The sequence below is a fragment of the Zerene cesonia genome, chromosome 5, assembly GCF_012273895.1.
Source record: "Zerene cesonia ecotype Mississippi chromosome 5, Zerene_cesonia_1.1, whole genome shotgun sequence".
NCBI lineage: Eukaryota > Metazoa > Arthropoda > Insecta > Lepidoptera > Pieridae > Zerene > Zerene cesonia.
The window spans coordinates 2520048-2535286 of NC_052106.1; the positions used below are offsets into that span (position 1 = coordinate 2520048).

General features: G+C 32.8%; 1 protein-coding gene across 3 annotated transcripts in view; it reads right to left on the reverse strand.

Moving 5' to 3' along the window:
• LOC119840263 (NAD kinase-like) overlaps window positions 1–13112 on the reverse strand; it is a 29732-nt gene extending 16620 nt beyond the window's left edge. The window contains exons 1-2 of one of the 3 annotated variants that reach the window (XM_038366783.1): window positions 12957–13112; window positions 10612–10746 (exon numbers count right to left, since the gene is read on the reverse strand). In XM_038366783.1, the coding sequence (XP_038222711.1) occupies window positions 10612–10745 (134 nt within the window). In that variant the 5' untranslated portion in view covers window position 10746; window positions 12957–13112. Of the gene's footprint in view, window positions 1–7218; window positions 7641–9655; window positions 9909–10611; window positions 10747–12956 lie in introns of those variants that run through there. The other 2 variants (XM_038366785.1, XM_038366782.1) reach the window with 2 other exon arrangements.
• Window positions 13113–15239: the final 2127 nt, after the last annotated feature.

The window sequence follows — 15239 nt, forward strand, 5'->3', positions numbered from 1 at the left end:
ACGCGATTTTTTCATTATATTATTAATCCGACGTTTCGAACACTTTACCGCGAGCGTGGTCACGGGGAGAAACACAAGAAAATACTATCATAAATACATTACAAATACAACAATATAATGTACCTGTGGTTCTAAAGAGGAACCCTTATTTCAATTGGACATGACGGTCGCGTGAACACATTATATATAAACATTATAATTATCTTATTATAATTAACCTAAGATCACAAGTTATCGAACCTTACGCGTAGATGATAAAGACATTGCAGTCACAAGTAAACTTATAGTATTGCGATCTGCGTGGTCTGGAAAGGTTAAGACTTTCATTTTACGACTTTCGTTCATGTTATCCAGTGTAATGTATAGAACTTTCTCGAAATGTCTAGCTCTAAATAGTTTAATCAAAGGTGTATTATACGTTTATACTTGTTCAATTTACATAGTTAGAAAGAGTCAAACGGATATCTAGTTTAGGAATTGATTTTCATTACGGTATATGAAGTGATTTCGAATCAGGCCTCCGAGTCCTGATAGATCAATCCTACAATGTCCTATAATAAATACAAGTGTGTAAGAATTAATTAATGTAGGATAGTCTTTCATGTGAAAACCACTGAACGGATTTTGATGTCACTTGGCAGTGATGTAGCTCGTGTACCAAAATATACATCACATATATACACCATTAGCTATAGATACCCGCGGGTTTTGTAGTTTTAAAGTTTCATCCGAAATCAAATCAATGACTTACGATATATACACATCAATATACAAAACAATATGATTATATTTTCCGGTTTTAATATTTAAATAATATACAAATTAAACCGAACGGTCAGGTGTTAAAGCTAAATCTATTAAATAACATTTCCTCATGGACTTAAAATGTGCGTGTTAGGTTCCATACACACAAACTTATAAATTCCATAGCGACGAGGTACAAACAATAACTTTCGAAGAAATTATTGTTGAAGTCAATAAAGGACAATTGGACCAAGGTAACAATGGTGATTGTTTAAATATTCATACTATGCGATATTCAAAGGGAATTCAATCCACTCAAGGGAAATAATTAAATAAAAAAAACTTAACATTCCATTGAGTTATTCAAGAAATGGGACGGTTATTCATCAGTGTCTTAAACGGCTTGCGTATTGTAAAATTTATTAAAAATATATTTAAAAATAAAGACCTTAAAACAAGCTTTAATAGTAGAATCAACTAAATTATTTCATTCGCTCTTATTCGGAGAACAGTATATTTAAGGAAGTTATTTTATCCTGGCGAACCCAGGATAAGGATCAGGGTAATGAGATATAGTCATGAAATTATTGTATTGCCACCGATCCTTGAAAGTATACAAAGTCTGAATTTAATATATCTGTCTGCACATACTTTTCAAATCAGTTCCTAAATTATTATCATTTCGTTCAGGATTCTAATTTTAGGTGCAATAAGTGTACAGTAAAAGAGGATAGTGATGCATTTTACTAAAAATAATCCTATAAATGCTTAATATAATACAAATTTCCTTACTACTCGTATATATAGAAAGGCCGCTGGGCACAGAATGGTCCAGAAATTGACCCAATAAAATGTAATTAGAATGCAATTACCAATGTCTTATATACTATTATATACTTATACTAAGTATATAGGTAGGTAGACTCTTTCATATTATAGTTTATTTTATTAAAATGCAAAAAGTTGTATTGCGTGACAGTAATAATTTTCAGTTTTATTGCTCGCCTCACCATAGTGCTTTTGCATGATTAAAATAATGACACGAAGTAAATTATACACATCATTTAGAAACGACATCACAATCGTTTCCTTCTTTTTTTGTTATAATAATCGAATATGAAGAATTACTGATTTTACTGTTATTTTAAAACTTGCTATATTGAGTGCTGTAGATTATATTAAAATATTCAGACTACGATCTAGCAAACCACTACTAACTTTCAGCTATAAATTCATGATATTTTTTCTCTTATAGTTTTATAGACGATTGAAGTTCTTCAGTTCATTGGGATTTATGTCAAATTATTCGTTCAATGATAAGAGTGGCTAAGAACATAATAATCGGTTCCTATGATTTCGCATTCATAAATCGAAGGAAACAGAAACTACCGTTTCTGCTATTGTCGATTATTTTTATTTTTTATCACATAACCAGCGATGTAATTGACGGTTGATAATCATTGTCGCTCATAAAAGTTCTCAGTTGTCGTTCTTTAGGAAAATTTTCTTCTATGAGAGTACCACCAACGTAGTTAAATGTTTGAATATTGTTTGGACAGAATAAACGTCCAGTTTTCAACATTAACTCTTTGTGATCTTAAAAATTAAGTACAAGATACATTTAAAGAATACAAGATTATTGTACAAATGATTCATAATAGTTCTTCGTCTTAATAAAGCATAACAACGAACAAATTCTTCATCAAAATCCTTGGTATTCTTGTTATCGTTTGCGTTTGTCCACCCATATCAACCTTCCTAAAACTGGTTCCAGCAGACATCTTCTAAAATGGCGTGACATTTGGCGGGGAAAGCACATAAGTAAGGTGAATGCGGAACGAGCAGATGTTTGCAAAAACTCACTTAGCGCAAAGCAATGGCTACATACAGGTTTTAAAGAGGCTCTCAACTTTTTTAGAAATGCCAATAGTATAAATCCAATATACAAGATCGCGAGCTGAAGCTTTATATTTTTAAGTAAGTGGATGAAGATAAGTTAACAATTGTAGGTAGAACGCGTTCAGAGAATGAAGGTTTTTGAGATGTATTATGTAGAATAAAAATTACATTAGATAAATAAATTTGGACCATATTTGAACTTCATTTATTGGGGCGACGAAATGTTGGCGTTTAGTGGAACAGTTTGAGAAACCCTATGCTAGTACCCTATGGTAGTGTTGCGCTGTTTGTATGTAACGTCTCGACCGTGCAAAGTCCACACAAGATTTTAAGGTCCTCAATAATATGTTGGTAAGACATTGAATTATTATTTACTGGTTGCGCCCCACAGTTTCACCCGCGTAAGTCCATATCCCGTATGAATATCGAAATAAAAATTTGCCTATGTGTTATTCCAGTTATCTACGTACCAAAATTCATTGCAATCGGTTCAGTAGTTATTGCGTGAAAGAGTAATAGGCACACACGTACATCCTTACAAACATTCACATTTATAATATTAGTAGGAAGTAGGATAAATGGATAAGACAATATTATTAAGGATACGTTAAGCCCTGAATACCGGCAGGGTTATATTTGAAACATTTTAAACGGTTGATGTATATTTGTTGCTGTAACATAATGAGCAGAGAAGGGTCTCGGCTCTCGCGAGGGTCTCGTCTGACTAGCTCTCTTAACCCAGGTAAACCTAGCAAGAGGACAAGAGCCTCGTGACATAATTATATACAAACGATTAAGGCGAAGTAAAGATTGTTCATATAATATAATACAATACTTAACACAAGCATCTTGTTATATAATTTATTCATAATAATTATGAATAGGAAATAAAATAGTCTACAAGGTTATGGATTACATCCCTTCTTCTGATGTAAATGTGAAAATCACTCTGTGTGTCTGTCGGTCAGTTTGTCTGTCTGTCTCTTCTGCACCACTAAACTCAGTAGTTTCACATCAGTTCAGTAACTGATTTGGATGAAATTTAATACAAAGATAGTTTGATACCTGAAAAAGGACATAGGATAGATTTGATCCTGAAAATCCCACGGGGCGGCAATCTAGTAGAGAAAAATAATAGTGATTATAAAAGGAATATTTAAGAATCATATACAAAAAAAGTACGTAACGTTTAATTATGAGGCACTTACAAACTTATCTGTTAAAACATTAGCATGTCAAAGAAACTATATTCAATTCTAGATATAAAAACTTATTTACATATCACTGTTTACACATTGTTCAAATACTTCTTGTTTATCATTAATAAAACGTTTATAAAGAACAATAAAAAGTAAATCAAAATATTGTTATCGCATTTCATACGTTTCATATCTTGAATATTCTGTAGCCATGAAGTCGAGATAAATTATACGACCTATTTTTTTAATACAAGATGACTCTTTACATTAGTCACAACTAGCTGGATCGCGCGGCTTCACTACCGCGGTTCACTCACATCCTTTCGAGGTTTGCCACTAAATCTCACATACTAACATTATAATTAATGGGAAACTGTGGGTTTGCTTGTTTTGTTTCTTTGTCCTATTTCATGACGCAACGGAGCGATTTAATGTTACGATTATTATTTGTGTCTGGAGATAGGAGGCTAGAAAGAGATATATAAGGAACTTTTTATCGCGGTGGAATATCACATTATCATAGGAAGATTACGATGTGTATTTAATTCACTCGCAAATTAAAAGAAATCCGATAGGTGGCGGTATTACTGTACGTATAATAATTTGACCACGCGTGAAACGCCGCAGGGTGTAGACGCTTGTATTTTATGATATTATTGGGATTTAATTATTTTATTAAATCTCAAATATCCTCTATAATGTAACAGTTTACGTCAAAACTCTGTATTTTACACAGGAAATGAAGAGGAATGTTTATTACATAGTTTTCCTGTTACATGTAGGTCAGAGTTTGATTTATCAACACCTGATTGTTTGTTAATAAAATTAAAACAAAAAAGTTATTAAAATATGAATTTAAATAAAAGCGAAAGTAAAATACATAACACGAGGTTTTTGGGTCAGCCTCTTGACACAGTGTAAGCAAGTATCGACCGAAATGAAACCTTAAAAATATTCATTTGGGCAAAACGAAGTACACCTCCCTAATTATGATTATGTTTAATGCGTATAACCTACTCTTCAGTAAGATATATTTGTCTATAAAATATTGTCTGCTACATAAAATATTCAAATATTTTTTTTAAGTATCAACTTTTGAGATATCTTATTCGGTTATTGAAAGCTACATCACCCGTAAAGAGCCAACACGAACGTATCCGGGGCGAGCTACTAGCTCTACATAAATGTTTAGGAGCGAATGGCACACAGTCCGTTATGTCATCTAGGCCATAATCTTTTCACATTGATAACCTATGCATATTAATGGGCACCTAAGTGTGTTTCTAATGAATTTGATACACTGGACACCAATGTAATGAGATAACTTGGGAACCATTATGTAATACTATAGTGTGTTAAGTTCAATTGAATATATCTATACAGTATTGTGTTTCTCTGTTACACATATTATATATTTTGTTTCTTTACGAGTCCCTTGATTATAATGAACTTTTTGTATACATTTGGTGGGTTTCAGATTGGATCGTAAATTATTTTTGATACCGCCGGTTGAAAAGGGTGTCCTGATAGACCGTTTGCCGGGTCAGCCATTAATTTATATAAATTGCGGTTTTTATGTCCTTTATTACTTATATTAGAGGTATTAAACGCACTCAAAGCTAGCTATGCAGATATAGGTAACATATGTGTAGCAAAATATAAAATCGGCTGCTTTTGTATTGAAAAAGAATGCCATGGTAACTAATTACTGCGTCATGAATTCTGCATATACAATACTAGTCCCCCGTCCGAGTAGTCAAAGGAAATGCAGCAAGGTTTTTACCAGCGTAGCACCCGTGCCAGTTTCAATGTTTCTTTGTACTAAATTTCATTCATATGTGAGTTAGTGTGAGTGAGAATGGTTGAGTGGTATAGCGATGAAGAAGAGACAGAGTTATTTTCGCATTTATAATGTTGTCAGACGCTTGGCGGTTATATGCATAATTATCACAATAATTAGTTTCATTCAATGACATCCAATTCGTCTAAGTAAGACAGTGGGCAAATTAATTTTATTTACTTTTTATACCTTAATGTCTTAAGTTAACCACCTAGTAACCATTCAGAAGCCTAGAGATTGACTTATATAATTGCACTGGAACGAATAAAGACAAGTTCTTTAATAAAGGTTTTTTTTAATAATTTACACATCATTTAGGACTTTGACAAAATATTCATTTTGCTCCACCACGCCGTGATGTAACCGAATTTTATAATTGTCAAAGACCTCTTTGCTTATAGGAGCGGAATATGCTATTCAGAGCGAAAGAGAGGTCAGATAGGAGGTCAATTATTCGCAAAATTAGGATTACGGTTACCCTTTAATAAATGACAGTTCACAGAATTATTGCATTATATTATCTGTGCTGGACTTGAAAGTATCCTGTATAAGAGTATAACTATAGCATTTATAATAGAATTGGGGTTAAAAGCCTTATTAACGTATACGATTTATTTTGGAAAACCTTTGATAAACATATTCTTTTGATATAAAGCTTTGTATTCCATGTGCGTAGTCGCACAAGGAATACAAAGCTAATACACGAACTCACTTTGAAGATTGTAATTTAAAAGCAATCAATAAAATATCGTGTTTAATTTATCAAAGTGTTCGTTTAGCGAGCTTATAAGGACAATTCTTAAATATACAATTAATAAATCTGTTTACGTACGTACATTTTGTTTAATGTAATTTATATTAGAAACTGATTATTCTTTATCAGGCATTGATCCGTTTGTACACAACAAACGGAGCTCTGCTACTTCCACATAATTATAGTCGGTTAGCAATACCTATATCTGTGGCCGACTTTTTGAATGTAGACTAGTCCGTGCAGTCTCATAATTAGGGTCAACAACCTGTATTTACCGATAGCATATTATATTATTCATTAATTCTATCTGCTCCACTTCTACTAACAAGACATTAATATTAGGAACAAAAGCTAAAATATAGTCTTCGTAATAACAATAGTTAAGTATTATTTTTGTCTTAATCAGTAGGTGCTTTTGTTTCAATCAGGTGGTCTAGGATGAAACAGACAGAAGTTCGTTAACCCAGTGGCCTAAATCCGAAGATCTAGATGGCGCATACCAGAAGATTGTGTATGTTTATGCTATATTCTATATTCTGAGGACTAACCTCGGAATATAGAATATGATTTGTTTCGGAAACAACAATTGAGAGAATAAGTTTTTATAGCATAGTATCGGCTTAATCTATAAACAGAAATATTAAATAAATATTTTTTGTTTGGGAAAAACAAAGCTCTCTTGCAAATTAATTTAAACTAAGAAATTCAGTTATATCTGAATTTCGAAATTCCCAGAAATCATATATAATTTACTGGATTGTTTATGATATATCTACACTTACGGCCAAGTTCCGGACCGACGTTGTCTATGGTGCCGGTGTTGCGGCTCCGGCTGCGAGTGCAAGAGCCCCTGAGGGATCAAACTCTTAGAGGGCTTCCTTTTAAACCTCTCCGACCTCTCTGCACTCTTGCACATCCTCAACGTCGACAGTTCCGACTCGGAACTGCACCACAACGACTCCATGGATAACATTGTTTAAAATTTGCACTTCAAAACCAAACTCAAATTTCCATAATCACGATGCTTGTATATTTCTCAATACGTGCGCGGCCTTCTAGTACGAATGTTGCAAAATTTAACACTCGCGAATTCAACGAAACGGCGGATACGTATTGCAAGGAGGGAGGTGAGCGAGCGGCAGTGGTACACTGAGCGCACGTGATCGCGCCTCTGGTGTGACTAACCAACTGACGGATGGACGCCTGATAGCATATTATTGCGGTGATAGGGACACGGGTCGAATGCGTGTGCGAAATTATAAACAAGCCCCGCGTGCAGCGTGCCACCGCCGGTAGTTGTAATGTAACGATTCATGGAATTGACGAGATTTAATGAATATTTATTAATGGGTAATATATTAATCATCATTAATCTATGTACCATGAGCAAGATACTTTGTAAAATGTTAACTTAATAATGCATCATAAATAAAGTCAAGACTCGTTAATAGCAATAAAGAACATTTTGTGTAATGATAATTGGGGATTAAATTGTCCGTAAATTAACACAACCTAGATTTAGCACAATTGTAAGAAAGTGTTTTCTTGTCTAATACTACTTATCATTCTGTGCTAATACGTTGAAACACGCGAGCCATTCGCTGAAAATAATTATGATAAAATTCTCCAGTCTGGTAAGTGAAAGTACTAGCCTTAATCTGTATTTCGAATAATTATTTAATTAGTCTGCGCCGACGCTCGGCGAAACTAAAGTGCTATCGCTAATTAACAAGTGAATACGCAAAATTATTCAGATTACTTACTGCTATAATTTCAGAAAAGTTAGTCTATATGGCACTTCCAAATACGCAAAGTCAACCCTATGAGTGGTTACTGATAGAGCTCATTTTTAACTACATGTATTATTATATATTTTCGGTAATTGCAATTTGTGCTTTATTAAAATGTGCATAGGTAGTAAAATGTAAAATTTTAGTATAGAGAATTTTGTCTGTGTGATGAGACGCTATATAACATTTCTTAGCAATAAAACAATTATTTATAATGTAGCAGATATACATGTAAAAATCATAAAGGTTATGGTACAAAATCAATCAATTAGTACAAAATCATAGAGGTGATGGTTGATTCCTTATCTCTTAAGAACTTATCTAGAAAATGGTAAAACAAATAGTAATTGGCGAGTTCTATAAATTTATTTCTATTATATTCTAGTTTTTCAGTAATGTATAATTGTATTAATTTATGCAAGTGCCCTTTTGGGTTTTAAATCTAAATATAATAATTTTGATATTGACTTTGTCTTGATTGAGAAAAGATTAAAAATTGTATGTTATATACAATTTATATATAAATTGTATGTTATATACAAAGTTTTATACAATATTTTCATAATTTAAGCAAGGTACAAAGTTCCTTTTCAAAACATGATAAAGTTTGACATTATCTGAAAATTGGAGACGATATGGAAAATTGGAAACAATTTTACTCTTACTCCAAGAGTGACAGCTTCCTTCCCAGTATAATGATTACACTGAGTTACAGTCACATTTATTAAACAAGAATGACTGTGATTTATCAAGATACAGAAAGCTTAAAAAAAGAAAAAAGACATATGTATGTGAAGTGGATCTGCCCAATATTAAACTCTTTTTTATATTTGGATTTTTTTTTAATCAAGGTTTTAGCCTATTTAACAAAGTTTTGTTTTTATTATATACAAATGGATTATGTACATTGCACATACCTAATTAGAAACACTTGAGTTGTTGTGTATTTTGTAATGAAAACATACATTAGAAATTTTGAAAGAAAACATACATTATTTTTTTATATGTATATCCTGATTACTTATAGATTTATATGCTTATATAAATTTTACAACATTAAATTTATTAAGAAATATTAGGCAACAAGTCAACAAGTTATGCCATTAATATTCCGAGTTATTTTTATATCACAATGGTCCTTAAACTGATTCCGTCTAACATTCTCTTCATTATATTATTTAGTTTATTATATTTATATTTTTAGGCCTACCATCCTCTAGGCCTTCAGCGCCACCCTTGGAGCGTTATCGTCCACTTTGAGAAAGACTGCAGGCTAGCATGTCTAATGTAATTTCAATGGAAGGTTTAATTTTGTTTATTTAGGTTAATTAAATAAATCGCCGATAATGTTTACAAAATAAGGTTATGCTACATTTATGAAAGAGATGTTGATAACCTAAAGTAAACACAGTATAACAATATCAAATACCTTTCTTCGTCTTCTTCAATTGCTTTACTCGAAGTTGCACATTTATTTATTTTATTATCCATCTTCATAACACTCAAACCACAAAATACACTGACGTGCGATCATAGTTAGTAAGTTTTTTCATGCACGAATGTATAAGTTTACACGTAATTGAAAAAGATGACTAAACTGTTGTTAAGATTTAATCATTTAAGCAGAAAATATTCTGTATGTTTATTTTGTTTATAAATTTTCCTCAGAAGCGATCCTAATACTCCTTTTAGGTTATGATGTGACAACTGTGTAACTGACATTGACAACAAATGACATGTAATTGTCATTTGTCACCCAGAAAAATATTATTATAACCTGTTAATATGTATTACGTTAATATGATAAAAATACTTTTTATGATTAATTTTCGTCCCCTATTCTCCATAAAAGGAATATACTACGCCGTAGATTAGTATCTTAGAACATGTGGTAATGTGTCATGTCCAAGACGTTGATTCAGTTTCGTGTATGCGCTGCTTATATATTTTGCCTATTTATTTTCCCATAGTACTTGCATTAGGTAAGTAAGAAAAAATAGAAGTATGGCGTTACGTTCTGTTCAAAATAATAAACATATTTTAGTCAAAAAGTTGTTATTTGAATATAATATTGCTGCAGTGAACTTCATCTGCTGTTTGTTTTATCACAACATATGATTAACCAACATTGCGATATTCATTTAAATTGTCAAACCTGTTTTGCCTTGGCAAAGACACATTGATACATTTTGCTATTACTTGTTTGAAGGAGTACCTATTTGTTTTTTTATACTATAATAATTGTTAATAAATGGTAAAAAATTATAAAAAAAATTGCTTCGACATTTTTCAAGACTAACAATGTATGTCGTCAGTTGTCACAGGGGCTTTCTTACCAACTCTGCGTTCTTCTTAGAGATGTTGACACCCACTTTATAAACTTACCGAAATGTGTTCAACTTGTCAATAACACCGCTTAGGGGGTTCTTTCGGAGAGGCCCAGGGGATCCACCAGGCGAGTTGTCTCTAGACTCCGCCGCGAGTGCTCGAGCGACCATTAAATCTTGCTCGTTTAACATTCTGCGAATTAAACGAAAATCAATTAATCCCTACATTTCTAATTTATAAGGTAATTATTAATTGCAAAATTTTTCCTTACAAAACTTAACCACATGTTTTGTATTTTTTTTATATGTTATGTTCCAATACATACATTCAATTTGTAATATTTATAGTGTCTTTTCAAGGGCCCAGAAATCTAAAAGCCCAGAATAATGACATAGAAATAAACAATAAAAATATAAAAAACAAGAACAAATTTTTTGCGAAAAATATATTTTAATTCAATGATTTGATTTTAACGGAAAGATTTGTAGTCCGGTTGTCGAATACTGCGCAGGGTCAACATAATACTTTATATGATAAACATATTAGGGTGGTGGCATTGGCAGTCTACCAAAATGCACTTGAGGCTTATCTTTTACCTCAATATTATTTTTATAAAATGACAAAATTACATATAGACATTATGACAAATCACTGAATTGAATTAAAAGCTACTGAATAAAAGATAGGTAATAAAGTAAGAAATAAGCAGATTTGATTATTTCAGAAATTTTTATATCACGTATATAATTGGTAAAGAAAAAACTACGTACGCACCTAATAGAATCGCGGAAACTGGAATCTGCATATTTATAGACTTTACGTCACGTAGAGTAACAAAAATGATCACGTGTTTATTGACTGACATGAATTTACAATAAATACAATAGCAGAATGTGTTTAAAGTTATTTTATACAATGTATTGAACAAAATTTTAAAATTCTATAATTTACAATAACTTATTCTAAGTCCTTGGCAAGATAAAGAGTACGAAAATTACGTATAATATCTTTTTGGGGCTTGAAGTAGAACATTGGGCAACATTTCGAAAAATAAACAATACTGCTATTATTATATTCATTCAGTGCGCCTCTTTTTCCACGTCGGTGTACCCTGTAAAACTAGTAAGCAAAGGCAAATCATGTTTTGTTCATCGCTCAAGGCAAAATTGCATATAAATTAGAAGGTTTCAAATTAAGAACACATTCATTGAACTATAGAAAGCTATTTGCCGTGTCGTAATATAAATATATCGAACGATGTTAGACCCTCATACCAAACCAGTAATGTAATGTCATGAACACGATGTTATTTGCATACGTATTACATTAAAAAATATAAACAGTTTTATCCTCTACGCGGATTTTCTTTTTTAAATAACCGCAACGTTCTAACGGCATCATACCACATAGGTGAAACTACAGGGCACTGCTAGTCATATTGCACAACGCATTTATTATAACACTAACGATACTATATTATATAGTATAGTATTATGTTATCTGTGCTTGTACAAATTTTATGATATTTATTTTAAGGGAATGTTGGTGTGTACAAGTCCCATGTCCCAAACCACCTAATACCTTCATCACAACTTAGTTTTGAATCATAGTCAATAAGCGATACAGTCACAATTAAAAAAAAATATTTTGTGAAATAGAACAGTTATAGATCGAAATTTGTTTTATACAAAATCATATCCTATACAAAACATATTAACATAATATGTAATATAAGTATTATTTCAGTGAACAATTATTTTGCTGTTCTCGGCGATCGAAGTTATAGATAGCCCCGGCTTCGCCCGTGATACACATAGCCTTCCTCAATAAATGGGCTATCTAACGATGAAAGAATTTTTCAAATCGGACCAGTAGTTCCTGAGATTAGTGCGTTCAAACAAACAAAATCTTCAGCTGTATAATATTAGTATAGATTATAATATGCCACGGAATATTAATTTTTGAGACGCGGATGATATTATAGTTAGGTATTTGTAGCTACTGCTAAGTGGATGTTAGCGGCTCAGGTTTATAAAAATAATGGTCCATCGACTAATATTTAAGCGTATTAGCCGTTAGTACAATATAAGTTCAATTTCTAATCCATATATCTATTACAATGTGACAATCTATAACGAGAGTAATTTCAGTCTGTCTATTCATTTTTATGTATCCGATACCCGTACATTTATGATAAGTAGTTTTGTTGAACACACGAACGAGGAATGGATGAATGGAAAGTGGAAATCCATCAGCTATTGTTCCGTTTTAGGCTTCAGTGATAACAGTTCCTGTAGTTACCTACTTACACATTTTTTGTTACTAAAATACACTTTTTATCAGATTGTAGCGTTCTATTTTAAAACAACTTGTATTATCAGTTAATTTCTCTATACACTTACTTGAAAAATACTATGTTGAGATCGTTGCACAGTTTCTTATATTTTTAACATATCACATACAGACAGTTTTGTGGTACAGGCAAGTGTCACATCACATAACATTTCAGTCAAATAAACACATTTTAAGAGAGCGCAAGGTAACGGATAAAATCAGAGCGTGTGCGCGTAAGAGAATTTTGTATTACAATGCACACGTTTATTTTCGCTAGGGGTCGGTCGGTAGGTTAGGTACAGGCGTACAGCATCCGTCAATGAAGTAAGCCATGGTCATATCGAACCTCTCACTTCATCAATGGTTTGCCGACAGCTGGTAGGTAAGGCCCGTAACTTCGACAAAGTAATTACTATAAATTAGATGTAATTACGTACAAATTGTCACATAAATTGAATTGAATGGGATTCTATAGCCATATATTTCCATAAAAAAATTCGCAACGTTCGTTGCACCGACTTTAATGGGTATAGTCATAACTATATTTTTGTAGACTATTAAAAATCTTCACACGCTCATACGCCGTACATAACTCATTACTTATGACGCGAATGTGAATTTTTCGTTAAGACCACACATGTTTTGCAATCATTGGTTACATATATTGGTTCATTAATGAGCTATCAGAGCTTTTAATCTATAATATCAACGTTATTATCCTTTATTACCTACATACGTAACTTTTATCATATTTTATTGCCGCCCATTTTGGGTAAGTATCCTACCTAAATAAGTACTAATATTGGGAAAGTGTTATAAAAGTTATCTTTTCCTAATATGTACATTTGCATATTAAACTAGATATCAAACATCGCTATTGGATTATACCATTACTACAGAAAATACAACTTTAAAGACCTTTACTTATAGGAATCGTCTCCTCTAGGTTTACTAAAAGAATTCGAACTCTATACCACTTATTAATTCATATATATGTCATAAAATATTCAGAATCTCAACTCAGCAGTAGACAGTATCTAGGTATAATTGATCCATCTTGTGGTGTTGGTTATAATTATGTCAGTGGGTTATTTAAATGCAATAACACACTCAACAAGTGTGTAGATGCCTTTTTTTTTTATAGTGGGGAAATCTTACATAGATACCCACGGCCCCCGGGGAAAAGGAGCCGTGGATTATGTCGAATTCTTACCGACTAAAACCCCACTGTGTTCCGACGAGCCGATTTCATGAAGGGGTAACGGGAGCTTGTTAATATACGTCCGTGACCCCTTCGGCAAGTGTGTAGATGCCTGCAAAAATACTTACTTATATAAATAAGAGAGTATACAAATACATGTTAGTTTTTCCTTCTTTTACTTTGCAAGGCGGCTAGAGAGTCAGCTAACGTACTTTTAACCGAGGTGAAATATTTCATACCCTCAACATCGCTAACTGGCTACGCAAATAATAAAAGTTCAAACATATTGTTATCAAATGATAAAAGACGTTAACTTGTTATCAGTTGTATATGCAGTGCATTGACAAACTGATCGCATGTAACTCTCCTCATATCATGAAAGTTTGCTAATTATTCGTCCGCTACAAAAATTAAGAGATTAATTTTTGAAAATTTAATCATTATACATATCTTTGAGATTATTTTTGTCACCGTAATTATCTGGCAAGACATAACATCAAAGAGCAATTATCTTGTGTTTTGAGTGTGGGAGTCGAACACGTTTCGGACTACGAATTGGGCTAACTCGCACTGAGGAAGGTAGCAAACCCTCAAAGTAAGCCGTCGCGAAACAGCATGCGAATACTATGTGTTCGTACGGTGAGTGGGGGAGCCGGAGGCCCGTTTCTTTTCCTCACCCTCTCCAGGCCATTACTTTTTTCCTGTCCTGCATCATTTCCTCATCCCTTACTCCTTAGGACTTCCTCTGCGAATTTGCTCCAATATATGTATAAACTTCATCACCCAGATAACTAATTAAAGGTTATATTCTTAGATCAATATATAATATATAAGTCGACGTTTAAATGTATTTTTTTGTCATAGCGGGCAACTGAGCTGGTGGTTCGCCTGTTGGTAAGGGATCACCACTACCCATAATCATTCGCAGAGGGCATCTGCGGATGCGTTGTCCGCTTTTAAGGTGTAAGGGAAAGGGAAAGGATTGACGACTGGTAAGAAGGTTTGGATTGGGACGAATGAGGAAAAGGAAACGGGCCTCCATATACGACAATATAGCTGGATATCATTCAGACAGTTAATTAGGCCGCTGATAAAGCCAGTTGACTGTAACAGTTAGTTAGATTTTTTTTATTTCATAGGAAAAGAAAGT